General features: G+C 47.9%; 1 protein-coding gene across 12 annotated transcripts in view; it reads right to left on the bottom strand.

The window, feature by feature from the left end:
- Positions 1 to 1,144: 1,144 nt before the first annotated feature.
- The window catches only part of DNAH14 (dynein axonemal heavy chain 14), a 342,249-nt gene continuing 324,477 nt past the window's right edge, over positions 1,145 to 18,916 (bottom strand). For all 12 annotated transcript variants that reach the window (XM_073899845.1, XM_073899844.1, XM_073899854.1 and 9 more), the window contains 5 exons: positions 8,849 to 8,961; positions 7,841 to 7,980; positions 5,379 to 5,539; positions 1,750 to 1,896; positions 1,145 to 1,360 (listed from right to left, as the gene is read on the bottom strand). In XM_073899845.1, coding sequence (XP_073755946.1) covers positions 1,145 to 1,360; positions 1,750 to 1,896; positions 5,379 to 5,539; positions 7,841 to 7,980; positions 8,849 to 8,961 — 777 coding nt within the window. The remainder of the gene's footprint in view (positions 1,361 to 1,749; positions 1,897 to 5,378; positions 5,540 to 7,840; positions 7,981 to 8,848; positions 8,962 to 18,916) is intronic.

Below are 18,916 nucleotides of genomic sequence, written 5' to 3'. Positions count from 1 at the left end.
CCACAAGCATCTAAGGATGGTGGGAAGACCGTGCACTTCTGTGAGGTGTTTGTGTGTCCATTCCCCTTGGCCTCTACTCCTGGACTGCGGGCAGGAAGGGCCCCGGCTCCAGAGCTCACGGACTGTTAGCAAATCGTGTCTAATTCTGGAAGCTACTTGAGCATTTTCTTCATTTCTAACCGACAGGGACTAGGCTCATTGTTTTCAACACCGCTGCATGTAACTAGCTTACGTGGTTTTGGGATGGTTACCTTCAAGACAAGTGTGTAGACGACACCAAAGTAAGATGTTACCATTTAGTTTGCGGCTCTCATGGATCTGGGTGTGGGTGTGGGCCCCGTGCTGCCCGCCCACCACAGGGACGGCCGGTTGGTCATCTGTGCATGTGCCGGGGGCTTTTTGCCTGCACGCCCTCTGTTGACGGAAGGCAGCCACAGATGTGGCTTTGGGTCACACTCCAGGCAGAGTGAGCCAGGGCGAGACTTGTCGCACTGAGCCCCAGCTTCCGCCCGGATCGAGCCGTTGCCGACACCCCATGGGACATGGCGGCCTGAGGATCACGGTTCCAATGTGTGTGCCACACCGTGCTCGGTAGCAAAGATCCTGCTGGCAGAAGCGCATATTGATAGTGACCCAACCTGCTGCCCGATTGGGATTTGGGGTTCCAGTGGGATGAGTGCTGGTGATGTCCCGGGACCCCTTCTTTAAGAGAAGAAGATCTGCCTGTCTCAGAAGCCTGCAGTCAGGCCAGGAGGTCCTGTTCTGGGCTCCACATAGTCAGGGAACGAATTCTCAAGAACTAGCCCTCATGCATGTTGTATTGTCGATAACTGCAGAAATCAGTACTGCTGTTTGCTGGGCACAGAGGTTTCCACGCTCGGAAAGGGAGGCCCACTCGCCTGGGGCCTGGGTGCTCACCTCGAGGTGTGTGCCTGGGGCCTGGGTGCTTAGGACAGAGAGCAGCTGGCGGGTCCCCCTGCAGGTGCTGGGGGCAGGCGGGGGGGGCGGGCGGTGGCGCGGCAGGCTGCACCTGTCCAGTCTGGCTGAACATGGATGTCTCTGTGAAGGGTGCTGGCTACACGCGATGGTCTTGAAACACGTCAGTGTGGCTGGAGTCAAGCATGAAATGGTTTGGTACGTACATTTATTTCTCATTCTTCTCACACAGCAGTGCGACCTGCATTGTGATCCAGTGACTAGGAGGTGTCTTCGTGGATAAATACACAGAAGTTAGAAAGTTCGAGGGTAAGCCAGTGCTTGTCAAAATTCTTGACCGCTCAGGTGTCTGATAGATGGGGCATTCGAACGTGTAGAGCTCGGAATCTGTCTGCTCAGAAGCATTTGCTCTTTCAGTAGAAATCTTAAAAAGAAAAAGAAAAAATTCCAATGGTCACATTGCAAACCAGGAGCTCTCAACTTCCATGTGCTAGATTTGGGGGACGGTTGTAAATTGCACGCATTTCCGGTTAGTGGTTCTGTGGCTGTGCATGCAGGTTACACCGGAGACTAGAACTTTCCGGCTGACCTGTCAGGATTGCCCAGAACGTAGTCTTGAGAAGCAACATTGGATGTTGGCATAGCATCTATTTCAGATGGTAACAGTATGGTGGGCTATTTTAAATGTTGTCATCTGAAGTATATCCTCAAAAGTCTCAGGGAAGCCACAGGGAGTGGGGACTGGAGAGAGGGCCTGCTGTCCCCGAGGGAAACCCCAGGGCCTTGACTTGGCGATAGACACGTGGGGGTTACCTTTGTTGGCAAGAAGTAGATTTCAGGAAAATCGCAGCACAGCTCACGAGGCGGCAAGTCTTCTAGAACTTTTTGTTCATGATTCCACCTTGCCCCCTCGATGAATAAACCAAAAATGTGAACTCCCATGTGTGTGCTGTCTGTGCCCTAAGATCAAAGAGAGGTGGTGTCAGTGGGTCCCCGAGCACGACACTGCCTTTCCCGGCAGCTCTGTCTGGGAGGGAGCGCTTCCCGCCCGGTCCAGCCCGGGGTGTCTGCCCAGGTTCTCAGCCTTCCTGGTCCGTGAGGGCAGCTGCTGGTCACCTCAGTCCTGCACGTTCCCTGTGCTTTTGTGCGTCACAGCAGCCCCCGTGAAAAACCGTACGGCTAGCCGTGGCCCTCAGTTGAGTTCCCAGGTATAAACCTAAGCCGAAAGAGGATTTGTGTCCATCAGTGTAATGCTAAAGCAGCTCTGATCATAATAGTCCTGCCCAGACAACAGCCCTCCAGGCCCGCAGGGGGAGCTCAGTCGTGGTACACGAACACAACGGGACACTGCAAGCCACGGATCTTGCACACTTGCTGTGGAGCACGAACAGCCAGACACGGGAGGGTCCAGACCGCATGGTCCTGGTCATGGGGAATCGGAGCTAGGAGACGCAGCGGAGGCTGAGAAAGGCCAGAACAGGGACCATCTGTGAGGGGACGTTCCCCCTGAGGGGTGCTGACCGCACTCGTTTATGGCCTGATCGGGGGGGCTGAGTGGAACACTTGTGTTCTTTATAGGTTCTGCCTTGGTGAAAATAAACACAAGCTAGTAAAAGAGCAATAAAATAAACTCCCAGAAAGCAGAAGGAACTAAAAAGGTAAATAGAAAACACTAGAATTAATAAAGGCAAAATTTGGTGTATTTGATAAATTAGACAAACTTGACCAGTTTAAATTAGGAAAAAAATAGAAATGAGTAGAAGGATGTATAATAAAGAATTTGGGGGATGCCTGGGTGGCTCAGTCGGTTAAGCATCTGCCTTCAGCTCAGGTTGTGATCCTGGGGTCCTGGGATCGAGTCCCATGTTGAGCTCCCTGGTCGGCAGGGAGTCTGCTGCTCCCTCCCCCTCTGCCACTCTCCCTGCTGTCTCTCTTTCTCAAATAAATAAAATCTTAAAAAAACATTTTTTTTGGTTTGCCTTCTTTCTGGTTCCTGGGAGGTGACCTCTGGATCCCAGGAATAACCCCCCACCCCTTGCAGCCTTGGTCCCTAGAGAGTTTATGCTAATGAGATGGCTCAGGATGGGGGCTGGCCATGCAGAAAGAGCGAACATAAGATTAGGGGTTGGGACATTGAGCCAGGTGACATCAGGCCAACTTCTGGGGATGGGAGAAGCCATGTGGGGCAGTGACTCACTTAAATATGGCTATGTAGTGAAACCCCAGTCAGAAACTCTGAACACCGAAGCTCAGGTGAGCCACTCTATCCTGTCGTTCTACATCGACACTCGGGGGTAACACATCCCTGAGGGCGTGGAAGCTTTGTGTCTGGGACCCTCCCAGTCCTAGCTTCTGCCCTATGTGTCTCTTTGGCTAGTTTTGATTTGTATCCTTTTGCGATAATAAAACTAAGTGTAGCGCTTTCCTGGAGTCCTACCAGTCTTTCTAGCAAATGATTAAACCTGAGGGTGGCTTTAAGGAAACCCCAAACTTGCAGTTGGTGTCCTTACCTCAAGTTTGAATAACCACAGGTAGAGAGCAAACAACAGAGAATAAGATGTAGGGCGTTATAAGCCCTATTCACAATAGCAACAATTATAAACACTTAGGAAAACAGTGTAACCATACATTTCTAAGACCAGTGTAAAGAAAACAAAACCTGAATAAATGGAAAGACAAACCATGTTCCTATATGGAAAGACTCAACAGATAGCAGTTCTCCCCCGAATTCATACATAAAGGTACAGCAAGCTGATCAAAATCCCAAGTTAAAAAATGAAATGTAATAGGCCTAGTGTCAAATTCATCTAGAAGAGAAAGCACGCACAAGACTGTTTTCAAAAGTGACGATGAAGTCATCAATTTGAAGACAACACTTGTGTCATTACCACCCAAAGTGATTACAGAGTCAGTGCTATCCCTACCAACATCCCAATAACATTTTTTGCAGCAACAGAGAAATCCATCCTAAAATTCAAAAGGAATCTCAAGGACAACTGAGTAAACAAAATAATCTTGAAGAAAAAAGTTGGAGGTCTTACACTTCCTGATTTCAAAGTTACGGTACTTTGTGACGGTAATCCAAACAGTGCACTATTGGCAAAAAGATGGACGTATAGAGCAATGGGACAGAACAGAGAACCCAGAAATAAACAGGTTCGAATGATTTGCAGCAAAGATGCTAAGATATTCAATGGGGAAAGGACAGGTCCCTTCAACAAATGGCGCTGGGAAAACTGGATATCAGCACACCGCACAGACCATGAACTCAAAAGACCTAAACTTAAGAGCTAAAACTATTAAAACTCTTAAACGTGGCAGACAGCTTTGTGACTTGGGGCTTGTTGGTAATTTCTTGGCTGTGACAACAGGAGAGAAAATACACACCTTGTGCTACGTCACAATGAACAACTTCTGTGCATCGAAGGACGCTGTCCCGGAGCAGAGAGGTAACCCATAGGACCGAGGAACATCCTTGCAAGCCACACACCCAGTACGAAATTAATACCAGACTACCTAAGGAACTCCTACAACTCAACAACAAAATATCCTGGTGAAAAAATGGGCAAAGTACTTGCATAGATATCCTCCAATGAGGATGCACAGACGGCCAACGAGCGCACGAAGGGTGCTCAGCATCACTCATCACTGTGGAAACGCACATCAGAACTGCAGTGAGACCCCAACCTCACAGCCACTGGGATGGCTACTATCACAACACAGAAAATGACTGGTGTGGGCAAGGATGTGGGGGAACCCCCGGGCACGGTTGGTGGGAATGCAGACTGGTGCAGCCACTCTGGACAACAGTATGAGGCTCCTCAAAAAGGTGAACAGAACTGCCAAATGATCAGTCCCACTCCTAGACACGCACCCAAATTAATCGAAAGCAGGGACTCACATACTTGCAGAGCCAAGTTCACAGAAGCACTATTCACGCTAGATGGGATGAGAGCAACCCAGGTGGCCACTGGCAGGGGAGGTGTGCAGCTGCGGACTGAACATCCCCTCCCCCGGGTCCCGGTGTTGAAGCCCCATCACCTAGCACGGCTGAGTTTAGAGAGGAGGCCTCTAAGGAGGTAATTAGGGTTATGTGAAGTTGCATGGTGGGGTCCGGATCCAACAGGATTAGCGCCTTGAGAAAAGAGAGCAGCCAGCTCACTTCCTCCACATGGAGGAAAGTTCTGGAGACGGACGCTGAGCGTGCATAATGCCACAGAACTGTACACTTAGAAATGGTTAAGGAGTTTTACATTACGTATATTTTACATTTCACAAGCGTGAAGAAGTAATAATTCGCTTAAGGAAAAAAAGGGGGGAATGAGGATCTGCGCATACCTTTAGGACTCGCACAGCACCCGGCCCAGGGGAAGGCCGTGGACAGGCTGCGGAGGGAGTGGCCGGTTGGACAGATGGACATTTGCTCTGTTTTAAGCCAGTACCTTAAAGGCCCTCCTGACGATGTTGAGTTTCTTTTGGATGATTGTGGAGAACTCGTCTCTGGTGTCACTGGTGTCTGAGGTCACATGGTGGGTAAAAGTGAGGGTGTCTATGGAGACTCCCTGGGACCGGCCGTAGTCTTGAAGCACAGCGGTAAGAAAGGCTTTGGAGAAAAACACACACCAACCAGTTCCCTAGGGCCGGGGGGTCAGGGGCTGTGCCCTCCCCAGGGGCTCCCGGGGCTGGGGGAGCAACAAAGCTGGGTCCCAGGGACAGAACAAGACCCGAGCACGTCCGAGTCTCCCTCAAGAAGTGGTGTCCGGGCACTGGGCAAAGGAAGTCACGTGTCCTCTGGAGTGGCTAGGCTGTGGTGGCCGTTTCTCCCCTTGGTTGCACGAGAAATGCTGTGTGCAGTGGGAAAAGGAGACCCAGACACAGTGGAAACAGAGCTAGCATGGGGGAGGCAGGCTGAGAGTAACACAGGTCACCTGGAACCACCCGCTCCTGCAGTCCAACCCCTTGAATTCCTTTCCACTCGTCTGAGCCTAGAACTTACTCTGTTTTGCTCAGGTTTGGATTGCATTCTGCGTCTGAATACCAACACTCCTAACACAGCTCCTCACCTCCTGGTTTAATCCATCCTGCATACGTTGCCTAGAACTTCACGCCCCTGCCCAGAATCCACCACACCAGTGCTCACAGAGGGAATTTTAGTGCCTCCCCTGGGCAGTCGAGCCCCTGCCATGCAGCCCGCATCCTCTACTCGCTGCTGTGGGCACCCCACGTGGTGTCCATGCACTTGCCACCTGCCTGGGACGGCCTTTCTCTGACCTCCCTGTAACTTTCCTAGGGCACTGGTGTGGCCAGCCCGAAGGGCTCCTGTCCTCCTCTGTGGCCTCTCAGAGCTCTGCAGGCTCCGGGAGAGGAGACTGCTTTTGGCAGCAGCTGTCCCACGGTGGCCTGAGCTTCCTGCGATGCTGCCCCGCCGCCTGTGGAGCCCCCATCTCTCCTGAGTTCCAGCCCCGAATGGCCAACCGCCCACCGGCCATCATGTTGTCTTCTCCGAATGTCTCCAACTGGCCAGGTAGCTGTCCCCTCACTGCTCGTCACTTTGCTCCTCCCCCTGCGTCCGGATTTTAGTAAAGGACGTCAGTGTCCACCCAGCTGTCCGAGCCATTCCAAACCCTCTGCTCCCTTGGGGTCTGTGTAGGACTGTTGTCCAGGTCCCCTCTGGGCCACCACCAATTCCTGCCTGGAGAATAAAGCAGACTCCGAACTGCCTGGGACTCAGACTCCACCCATGCTCCTCCCTGGCCTGAAATGTGGCCATGGCCCCTGGGCTGCAGGAGGGGGCAGACTCCCCAGTGGGCCCTATGCACCCCAGAGCCGGCCCACATCCATCTTCCCAGCTTCATCGGACACCGTTTGCCCGCTGTGGGGCTTGCGCTTGCCTGTGGGAACCTTCCACCTCCCTAGTGTGCTCTTCCCCTCTTGTATCTGGCCCTTTGGCTCCAACACTCGGTTCCCAGTTCAGCGCCGCAGGGACACACGTGGATTTCCAAGTCAGACCCACCACGTTCCTAACTCGCTGCAGGTGTGTCTGGCTGTGTGACTTTGGGAAAACCACCTAACTTCTCTGCGCCACAGCTTTCCTCTCTCAGAACAGGGATGATATGAAGGACCCCGTAAGATGGTCATGAGACCTGATGCGCTTGTGTCCACAGTGTCCTTGGAACAGCCCCTGGCTCCCGTGAGTCTCGCATCAGTGTGCAAGTATTGTCCTTCCACCTGCACGCACCTGGACGTGCCTCACAGGCAGTAAGCTGTTCCTGAGTCCCCTTCCCTGACCTTTGTTTCTGTCCCCCCGTGTTGTGCTCCGGAAGTATTCCTTTCTTCATTTATTCATATATATTCACACAGAAAGTCACTTAATCATTCTTCAAAGATTTGCCAAGAGATTTTTAGGTGCTGGGGGCTGTATTAGATGCTAGGGATACAACAGGGTGTGAGGACAGACCTGGGCCTGCCCTCGCAGTGCTTATGATTTAGGGTTTCCCCTTTGCCACCTCATCACACCCCCAAACACACGCTGTTGGAACGCGATTGGCTGTGCTGAGTGTGGTGCCCAAGACGCAGCATCATTTATTAATCAGTGAAAATGGCTGAAGCACAGATTCAACCTGTCGGGCAGGTACCCACCTCCATGAGTCCTGATAAAAGGTAGTGGCCTCTGAGAGGGACGTGGTGTCGGCCTCGGGCCTCACAGATCAATGGCCTGTAGGCCTGGCAAGGTGCACGTGTGGTCTGGCGGCAGTAGGGGTGAGGAAAGGAAGAGGGTGGGAGGGAGAGAGACCTCCCTGGTGCAGGGTACCTGTGGGGTACAGGGTCTCATTCTGGAGGGGAGGAGTAGGGAGGCCAGCAGTGGGGGGCCTGGACACAGACTCGCCTGTGTTCTCATACTCACCTTGTGGAAAGAAGAAAGCTGGGAGCCAGTATCTTGCAGGAAATCCTTCAAAGAAATCACTGTGCTCATCTTCAGGGCATTTGGGGGTTTGGGTAGGTGATGGAATGGAATGCTTCCGGGTTGTGACAAATCTCATATACCTGTTGGAGGCAGACCAGGGGCCGAGAGGTCAAGGGCTCCGCCATCACATGTGTTCTGCCTCCATCCCTCTGAGGCCCCTCCTTCCCTTTTCATCTCAAGCTCTCCCTGCTCAGGACCCAATCTTGCACTTTAGTGAGGACCAGCTGTGGTTTGGACGTGGGAGGCCATGGATTTGGGTGACGAGGGGTGTTGCTCTGCAGGGGGGTCCTGGCTGCGCCCTGAGGAATCTGTGGATTGTTCCAGAGTTGCTGTTTCTCTAAGAGGATGTGGCCCAGCACTCAGAGTTACATGGCCCGAGAGGCAGTTTGGAACCAGATTTTCTGGGTTCAAATCTCAATACTCCCACTTTCAGGGTATGAAGCACTGGGCAAGCTACTTTATGTCTTGTGCCTCTGTTTGCTCATGTCCACAGCGAGGGTAATGGAGGTAATGAACCTCCTGTGTGTCACAGGGCCACTGTGACAGGTACGTGAGGACGTGGGAGAGGCACTTCTGGAGTGTTGGCTGCTCTCGTGTTCGAATGATTTCGATTTACGAATTAAACACGTTTAAAAATGACACACAACAGATACTCCTTTCCTTTTGCGTTTCCCCCTGCTAGTTTCCCAGGACACAGTGTAGAGTAACAGAGGGAGTCAGGTACCAGGTCCGGGCCTGTCCATCCCTTAGGGTGGATGGACTACAGACAGGACCCTCAGCACCCCCTGTGTCTCCAGGCCTTCATCCTAAACTGAAGACAGTAATCCCCTTTGCTAAATTCACATGCTGCTCTGAGAACCCCAGAGACCAAGCATATGAAATTACATGGTAAACCATTAAGCTCTAAGCCGAAATAAGGAAGAGACACAAAGTGGCTTCTGTCCATACCGATGATGTATTGCAGTGTAAGCCATTTTGGCCCAAGTATTGAAGAAATTCACTCGCTGGATGAGATCATTAACCCAGGAACTCAGGGGCTTACAGGACTTGTAGGCATGTTTCTGTTGGGATTTAGAGACAGGCACATAATTTTTCAAGCACTTATCTTTGGGGTTATCGGAAACGTATCTGTGAACTTTGGTAATGTACTCAATTTCCAGGGAGAAATAACTTGGCAGGAGAAGGCCATTTTCCAGCCGAGAGCACATGAGAAATAGGAATACCCAGGGAGAACAGCATTATCTTAACTGTGCCTTGGACAGAACACCTGCTGTTTCTGTCCTGGCTGAAGGCTTTCATCACTCTCCTCAAGTCCTTTGATCTTCTCCTTTCCCCTTCTCTGGGCAGCTTAACTTTACTTGCCATTAGATGTGAGCAGTTTCAACACCCTGGCCTTCCCCTATACCAAATCCTATAAACCCATCCACTGCCTATTGTTGAGTTGCTGCGCTCCTTCCAGTTCTGAGTCGACCTGACCTGCCCACGCTCTGCAAAGCCTTTCTGGAGTATTTCCTCTCTTCTGTAGCTTCAGCTTTCCAGTCTCCACCCTGTTTATTGATGTGTGATTCTATCCTAAATACACAGCCACCTGACACTCAATCCTACTTGTTTGATTCTCAACAAAATACTAGCAATTCAGGAGCACATTAAAAGGATTATAAACCATGATCAAGTGGGATTCACCCTGGGATGCAAGGATGGTTCGACACAGGCAAATCAATAAATGTGATGTACCACATAAACAGAATGAAGGATAAAAATCACATTTCAATAGATGTAGGAAGAGCATTTGACAGAATTCAACATCCTTTCGTGATATTAGGTATAGAAGGAATGTTCCTCAGCATAATAAAGGCCACATATGACAAGCCCACAGCTAACATCATACTGAAAGGTGAAAGGTTAAAAGCCTTTCCTCTAGGATCAAGAACAAGACAAGGATGTCCACTCTCACCATTTCTATCCAACATAGTATAGAAAGTCCTAGCCATAGTAATTAGGCAAGAAAAAGAAATAAAAAGCATACAAATTCAGAAGGAAGAAGTAAAATTGTCTCTGCAGATGACATCATCCTATATATAGAAAACCCTAAAGATTCCAAAAAACTGTTGGAATAAATGAATTCAGTGAAGTTGGAGGATATAAAATCAACATAGAGAAATTAGTCACATTCCTACACACTGAGAACAAACTATCTGAAAGAGAAATTAAGAAAGCAATCCTATCAACAATAGCATCAAAAATAACAAAATACTTAGGACTAAATTTGAACAAGGAGATAAAAGATCGATACACTAAAAACTGATGAAAGACCTTGAGGAAGACACAAATAAATGGGAAGATTTCCTGTCTTCTTGGATTGGAAGAATATTGTGAAAATGTCTATGCTACCCCAAGTATCTACAGATTCAATACAATCCCGATCAAAATTCCCATGGCATTTTTCACAGAAATAGAAAAAGTTTCCCAAAATTTGTATGGAACTACAAAAGACCCCGCATGGCCAAAGCAACTCTAAAAAAGAAGATCCAAGCTGGAGGCATCACACTTCTTGATTTTAAGCTCTATTACAAAATTGTAGTAATAAAAACAATATGGTACTGGCATAAATATAGGCACATAGACCAGTGGAACAGAATAGAGCCCAGACATAAATCCAGTCATGTATGGTCAACTAATTTTTGACAACAGTGCTAAGAACACAAACTGGGGTAAGGGTAGTCTCTTCAACAAACGAAGCTGGGAAAACAGGATATCCACATGCAAAACAATGACATAGGATCCCTATCTTACACCTCTCACAAAAGTAGAAATGGATCAAAGACTTAAATGTGAAATCTGAAACCATAAAACTTCTAGAAGAAAACATATGGAGAAAAAATTCTTGACGTTGGTCTTGGCAATGATTTCTTGGGTAAGACACCAGAGCACAGTCAACAAAAGCTAAAATAAACAAGTTTATCTGCACAGCAAAGGAAACAATCAAATTGGAAAAGCAACTTACAGAATGGGAGAAAATATTCACAAGCCATCTATCTGACAAGGGGTTAAGTCCAAAACATATAAAGCACTCATCCAACTCAACAGCGAAAAAACAATCCGAGTAAAAAATGGGTGAAGGGCCTGCAGAGACATTTTCCCAAGGAAGATACACAAATGGCCAACAGGTACATGAAAAGGTGCTCCACATGACCAGTTATCAGGGAAATGCAAACCAAACCCCCAGGAGATATCACCCCAAACCTGGTAGGATGGTTGTCATAAAGAAGACAGGTGATGACAAGTATTGGTGACAATGTGGGAAAAGGAAATCCTTACACATTGTTGCTGGGAATTCAAAATGGTTCATTTATTTTATTTTAGAAAGAGCAAGCGCACCTGTGTGAGAGGGGAGTGGGAAGAGGGAGAGGGAGAGAATCTAAGCAGAGTTCGTGCTGATCGTGGAGCCCCATGGAGGGCTCAGTCCCACGACCCTGAGATCATGACCTGAGCTGAAACCAAGAGTTGGACACTTAACTGACTGAGCCACCCAGGTGCCCCTAAAATGATTGTCATGATGGAAAACAGTATGGTAGTTCTTCAAATATTAAAACTTGAACTACCACGTGACCCAGCAATCCCACTCCTGGTTATGTATCTGAAGGAACTGAAATCAGTGTTTTGAAGAGAAATCTGCAGTCCCATGTTTGTCACAGCTTTAGTCACAACAGCCCAGATATGGAAGCAACCTAAGTGTCTTTCGATGAATGACTGGAAAAGGAAAATGTGGTACATACACACAATCAAATATTATTCAGCCATAAAAAAGGAAGGAAATCCTGCCATTTGCAACAACACGGATGAACCTACAGGGCCTTATGCTAAGTGAAATAAGCCAGACAGAGGAAGATAAATGCGGTATCACTTATGTGTGGAATCTAAAAAAAGAAAAGCCAGTTTTGTGGAGACAGAGAATAAGATGGTGGCTGCTAGGGGTTGGGACGGGGAAATGGGGGTGATGGTGGTCAGGGGACACAGATTTTCAGTTATAAGAAGAATCAGTTGAGGAGCTGGTGGACAACGTGGTGAGTGTAGTCAGTAACACGGTGCCGTGCACTCGGACACTGCTGCGAGTAGACCACGAGCATTCTCACCAGCATGCACACAAAGCAGAGTTAACTATATTACCTGTGACGTTCATTATCGTGATCTTGGCAGTCACTCTACAATGTTTATCAAATCATCACATAGTATACTTTCAACATACATAATTATATTTGTCAGTTATCCTTCAGTAAAGTTAAAAAAGTCCTACTTCTTGCGGGGGAATAGAAAGACCCCCCAGCCCTCACCCCGTGACCCCCCCTTTCCTTTATGGTCTGGTTTCTTGACACATTCACCGGTTCCTGCCCCCTCTTCCTGCTGATTCTGAACCTGTCGCCTTTGGTGCTTCTTCAGAAGTCGCCAGCGACCTTCTACTTTTCTTATTTATGACTCTGCCCCCACCCCTCCCACCTGTCCTGCTTTGCACCTGTTCTCTGCAGGTCACCTCTGCCTTCGCTCTTGCCCTGGCTTCTGTGACCACTTTCAATTCTAACTTCCTCTCCTATTGTCACTGGCACCTCAGCTCCTCCCCTCCACTTTGGGTTGGTGTTGTCTAGACCATCCCTCTTCTCTTCCTACTTCAGCTTCTCCCAGAGCTGATCTGGGACTGTGGTTTCCACTTTGTCAAGGCAATCCCTAACCTACTTTCTGTCTCTGTGGATTTGCCTGTTCTGGACATTTCCTGGAAATGTAATCCTACCACATGTGGTCCTCTGTGGCTGCCTTCCCTCACTCGGCATTAGGTTTTCATGGTTCATCTGTGCTGTAGCACGTGTCAGTACATCTGTCCTGTGGATGGGTAACATTCCACTGCATACATGTGTTTGTGTATATCGATGTGATTTACGTATCTACCATATTGTTTGTCCGTTCATCAGGAATGTTGGAGTTGTTTCTGTCTTGCTGCTAGGAACATTCACGGCAAGTTTTTGTGTGGCTATGTTGTAATTTCTCTTGGGTATATGCCTAGGGGTGGAATTGCTAGGTCAAATGGTAACGCTGTTTCACTTTTTGAGGAACTTACAGTGAAAGTACTCCACAGTGGCCACACCATTTTACATTCCCAGGAGCAGTATATGAGGATTCCCATTTCTCCATATGTTTATTATCTGCCTTTTTGATTCTACTCATCCTGGTGGGCATGAAATTGTAGCTCATTGGGGTTTGGATTTGCATTTTCCTGATGACAACTGATGTTAAGCATCCTTTCATGTGTCTATATAGGTTTTTAATCTGGTGCAAGAGTCAGGGCTTGAGGGAGGGCTAGTATAAAGGGAGAATTTTACCTTCTGGAGCAATGGTTTTGTGTTCAACATCTTGTGACCTTTTCAACAATCCTTGTTCATTTCCTCCTCCATGCTACCAGAACTTCATGGCTGATTTTATTCCTGTTCTAATAAATTTTCTGTTTCTAAAACTTGGTTTTCTGCTTAAGGCTAAGACCCAGTAATCATTTCATCTTTTGTTTTTAATTTGTATTTATTTATTTTTTTTAAGATTTTATTTATTTATTTGAGAGAGAGAATGAGAGAGAGAGAGCACATGAGAGGGGGGAGGGTCAGAGGGAGAAGCAGACTCCCTGCCGAGCAGGGAGCCCGATGCGGGACTCGATCCCGGGACTCCAGGATCATGACCTGAGCCGAAGGTAGTCGCTTAACCAGCTGAGCCATCCAGGCGCCCTGTTTCTAATTTTTAATTTAAAAGTGTCATTCAGTTTTTTTTCTATCTGCAAAAAGCAACATATTCTCATTGTAGAAGTGTGAAAAAATAGAGAGGATAAGAAATAGAAATAGAAATCACTCATACTTCTATCACCTAGAGAAAATTTATTTTGGTATATTTTCTTCCAGTTATCTCCATATATACACACATATATAGTTGATTCTCCTTATTTGCAGTAAATTTTCATGAGCACTACATTAGTGAACACTGAAATATTGCTCCTGATCAATCACCTTTGTCACCCAGTCAATAAATCATCTTGGTTTATGTGCGTTTTGTGTTTAAAGACCTCTACATAGTATTGATTTCATGAATACTGAACTCATGGCCAATAGCAGTATAATTCATGGGTGAACAAAGCTCATCTAACACATGTATTTCCTCCATAAAGCACATCACAGCCTTCTTTTTTTTTTTTTTTAAAGATTTTATTTATTTATTTGAGAGACAGAGAGAATGAGAGCGAAAGCACATGAGATGGGGGGAGGGTCAGAGGGAGAAGCAGACTCCCTGCTGAGCAGGGAGCCTGATGTGGGACTCGATCCAGGGACTCCAGGATCATGACCTGAGCCGAAGGCAGTCGCTTAACCAACTGAGCCACCCAGGCGCCCACATCACAGCCTTCTGTGCAGGAACACTACACAGCATTTCAGCACCATGCTTGGGAGCCATTCAAAGCAGTAAAATCACAAATAAAAAGCACAAAAATGTGAAAAATGTAGCACTAAACAGATTGTGAAAAGAAAAAACAAGAAAGAGAAGATCACCTTTTCGATCTCAGCTGGGAATGTGCACGTAGGGGGAATGCCATTTTTTCCCACTGTCCATGTGTGTAAATGACTATCAAAGCACCAGGAGTACAATTTTGGAGTTAGAAATAATTCTTAGGGACACCTGGGTGGCTTAGTTGGTTCAGCGTCCAACTTGTGATTTCGGCTCAGGTCATGATTTCATGGGTTGTTGATCGAGCCCCATGATAGGCTCTGTGCTCAGCGAAGAGTCTGCTTGAGATTCCCCCGCCCGCCCCTTCCCCTGACTTGTGCTCTCTCTCTAAAATGAAATCTTTAAATAATTTTTAACAGGCAGGCAAATTTGCAAAGATGTAATTCATGAATAAAAAGGATTGACTTGGCAAGGGTTTGTAAGGATGTGCGAACCATCCATGGGAGGGAGGGAAGAAGAGCAGACCCCACCCCAGGCACCCCAGGTGTGGGAGACCCATACAGATAAAACAAATCCCCAAAACATTTGGGGAAACCAGAAGGGCCAAACTTTGTGAGTTCTCACAATCAGTGGGGCTTAACACCTGGAACTTTAAAAAAAATCAGCAAGTTTGGCTCTGGGAGAGCAGTGAGGGTGAAAGGAAACTGAGTCCCTGCCCTTAAAGAGACAGAACACATAGTCTGTGGAGATAGAGTGCAGGAGCAGCTGTTTGAAGAACACCTGGGGCCTGTGGGAGGGAGATTTGTTTACTCATCACAGAGCCTGTGCTGGAGGGATGGAGATCCTCAGGAGACCCCTCCAGGGACAAAGGAGCTGGCAGGCACGATTTTCCTCCCCCAGCCCACAGACACCTGTGGGAATAGCACAGCTGGATCGCTCCCCACCGAGGATGCTAAGAGCGTGCTCTGCCCCGCCCCCCCACTTCTCTTCACACATGCCCCTTCCCGCCAGTCCACCGCAGGTCCCCTCCACGGCAGACCTTGCAGACACTGCTAAGACTATGTACCCCACACCCCCTGCTCTTCTGCAGACCTGCCAGTTCCAAAATGCCCTTGGCAGGACCCCATCAAAGCGGTGCCACAAGCCTGGCAGTGTGTGCACAGCCCAGACAACCACTCCAAAGTGAGTCCTGCCCCTGGGAGAGGGGACGATAACCACACACCCGTCTGACTGTGACCCCAGCAGTGGGCTGAGGGCAGGCAGCTGGTCTGACTGCAGGCCCCACCCACCAACAAAAGCTTCTCCGGGGACGACACAGGGACAGTGCCTGCAGTTTGGTGCTACTGCGTCTCTGGCAAATGCCTGGTCTGACTCGACTCAAGCCCGAGGCAGCCCCGGAGCAGCCCACTAACACCATGGGCACCAGATTCTGCCCACACAGGCAGGGAGCCATCGCAGACAACAGGACTGAAGGCAAACACATCCCAGCCACAAGGTAGGACACCCCCTGGAGCAACACACATAGGAGACACCCCCTGAAGCACCAGGTTCTGGGGAACAGACATTGCACTGCAGGACCTCTTCTTCATAAAGCCACTACTTTCAAGTGTAGGAGATGTAGCTGACTTTCCTAACACAAAAAAACAGACAATGCAAGAGACAGAATGAGGAGACAGAGGAATATGTCCCAAATCAAAGAACAGGACAAAAATCACAGCAAGAAGTCAAAGTGAAATGGTGATAAGTAACTAATAGAGATATAAAGTAATGCCTGGTAGAGATATAAAGTAATGGTCATACAGATACTAGACTTGAGTAAAGGGTGGAAACCTCTGTGAGACCTTCCACAAAGATAGGAAACAGAGAAGAACCAATCAGATGAAGAATTCAATAACTGAAATTAAAATACACTAGATGGAATAAATAGACTAGAGGAAGCAGAAGCACGGATCAGCCATCTGGAGGACAGAGTCATGGAAAGCAATCAAACTGAAATAGGTGAGAGAGAGTGAGGGGTCTGGGCGGGAGGAATAGACCCAGGGAACTCAGCAACACTGTCAAGAATAATAATAGTTGCATGATTGGGATCCCAGGAGGAGAAGAGAGAGAAAAGGGGAAATTTGTGTGTATAGGAGTCTATTTATTTGAAGAAATAATATGAAGAAATAATACTCGAAGAAATGATAACTGAAAACTTCCTGAATCTGGGGAAGGAAAACAGAAATCCAGATCCAGGAGGCACAGAGAACCCCCAACAAAACCAACCCAAGGAGGTCTGCACCAAGACACAAAGTAAATAAAAGCAGTGATCCAGAGAGAATTTTAAGAGCAGCAAGAGGAAAGAAAACAGTTGCAAACAAAGGAAAGCCCTCATGTCTATCAGTGGATTTTTTAGCAGAAACTTTGATTATATCCTGCTGCTCCAGTCTGGCCTGCAAAGTGCTAAAAGTAAAAATCTGCAGCCAAGAATACTCTATCCAGCAAGGCTATCATTCAGAACAGGAGAGAGAAAAAATTTCCCAAACAAAAATTAAAGGAATTCATGGCCACTAAACCAGCCCTACAAGAAGTGACAAAGGGGACTCCGAGTGGGAACACAAAAGCAGGAAAACACAAAAGCGGTAAAAATAAGTATACATGTAAAAATCTGTCAAGGGACTCACAAAATAAAAGGATGTAAAGGATGATGCCATATACCTAAGTCATGGGGAGGAGTAAAAATTTAGTGCTTTTAGAATGGGCTCAAATTTAAGCGACCATCAACTTAATATAGACTCCTATACACATAAGATGTTATATACAAACTCAATGGTAACCACAAATCAAAAACTGGTAATAGAGAGACACCTGGGTGGCTCAGTCAGTGAAGCATCTCACTCTTGATTTTAGTTCAGGTCATGACCTCAGGGTGGTGAGATCAAGTCCTATGTTGGGCTCTGCGCTGGGTATGGAGCCTGCTTGAAATTCTCTCCCTCTTCCTTTGCCCCTCCCCCTCTCTCTAAAAAAAAAAAGCAAACTCCACAAACGACTGGTAATAGATATACAAAAAATAGAGAAATCCAAGTATATCACTGAAGAAAACCAACGAACAGAGAACTACAAAAACAATCATAAAATGAGTAACAAAATGTGAGGTGGAGCAAGATGGCAGAGGAGTAGGAGACCTGGATTTCGTCTGGTCTCAGGAATTTAGCTGGATAGGGATCAAACCATTCTGAACACCTAGGAACTTAACAGGAGATTGAAGAAAGGAATAGCAACAACTCTGAACAGAAGAGCAACCACTTACTGGAAGGTAGGACATGCAGAGAAGTGAATCCGAGGCGATATTCGGGAGGATAGATGGCGGGGGAGGGGGCCTCCGTCGACTGCTTCTGGCAAGTGATAGAGCCGCGGAGCACAAAATCGGAACTTTTAGAAGTTGGCTCCGCTGAGGGACGTCGCTCCAGTGGCTAAGCGGGGGGGGGGGGGGGGGGGGGGGGTGGAACCCTCGCGGGACAGTGTGGTCTCAGGACCCTCGGGGTCAAGAAAGACCAGGGGTGCCTGAGTGCGGTAGAGCTCCCAGGTATCGGAGCGGGGAAGCCGGCTGCAGAGACGGAGCTGAGGCGCGGGCTCTCAGCTCAAGGTGGCCATAAACCGTGATCCGCGGCACAGTTGGGCCACTGCTCCTCCAGCAGGGACCCAACAAGCGGCAGATCCGGGGAGACTCCCCTTCCTCCCACGGGAGGAGCCGCGCAGGAGTGCACCGCAGGGATCTGCTGGGTTTGGAGACTCCACACCGAGTTGGGTGCCAGAGATAGAAATGCTCGGTCACAGGCCAGGTGAGCACGGAGTGCGGCCGGAGACCGGGGAGACAGGAGTGATTGACTGCTTTTCTCTGGGGGCTCACTGAGGAGTGGGGCCCCGAGTTCTCGGCTCCTCCGGGGCAGAGATTGGGAGGCCGCCATTTTCACTCTCATCCTCCAAAGCTGTACCAAGAGCTTGCAGGGAACAAAAGCTCCTGAGAGCAAACCTGAGCAGATGACTTAGCCCGGACCAACAAGGGCGGGGCAATTCTGCCTCCTGCAAAGACATTTGGGAACCACGGCAACAGGCCCCTCCCCCAGAAGATCAGCAAGAACAGCCAGCCAAGACCAAGTTTACCAATCAATGAGAACGGCAGAACGCCAGCACTAGGGGATAGAATTCATGGCTTTTTTACCATGATTCTTTAGTCTTTCAAAGTTAATTTTTTTTAACTGTCTTTTTTTTAAATTTTTCTTTTTCCCTTTTTCAACCAACATCATATCAATCCCTTTTTTAATAATATTTTTTATTTTTCATTTTTCATTTTTAGAGTCATATTCTATTCCTCCATAGTAGTTACCCTTATTTTTGGTGTGTGTGTATATATATATATATATATTTTTTTTTTTTGTTCTCTCTTTAAAATTTTGAGATACAGTTTCTTCTAACAGATCAAAATATACCCTAAATCTCTAGTGTATGGCTTTGTTCTAGTCTCCTGCCTGATAACATTCTCTCCCCCCCTTTTATTTTAAATCCTCC

This window comes from Callorhinus ursinus, unplaced genomic scaffold (assembly GCF_003265705.2).
Source record: "Callorhinus ursinus isolate GAN/ISIS: 27379988/994484 unplaced genomic scaffold, GSC_fseal_2.0 scaffold13, whole genome shotgun sequence".
Taxonomy (NCBI): domain Eukaryota; kingdom Metazoa; phylum Chordata; class Mammalia; order Carnivora; family Otariidae; genus Callorhinus; species Callorhinus ursinus.
The sequence above is the reverse complement of the archived record's forward strand: the minus strand, read 5'-3'. Positions and strand labels throughout refer to the sequence as shown.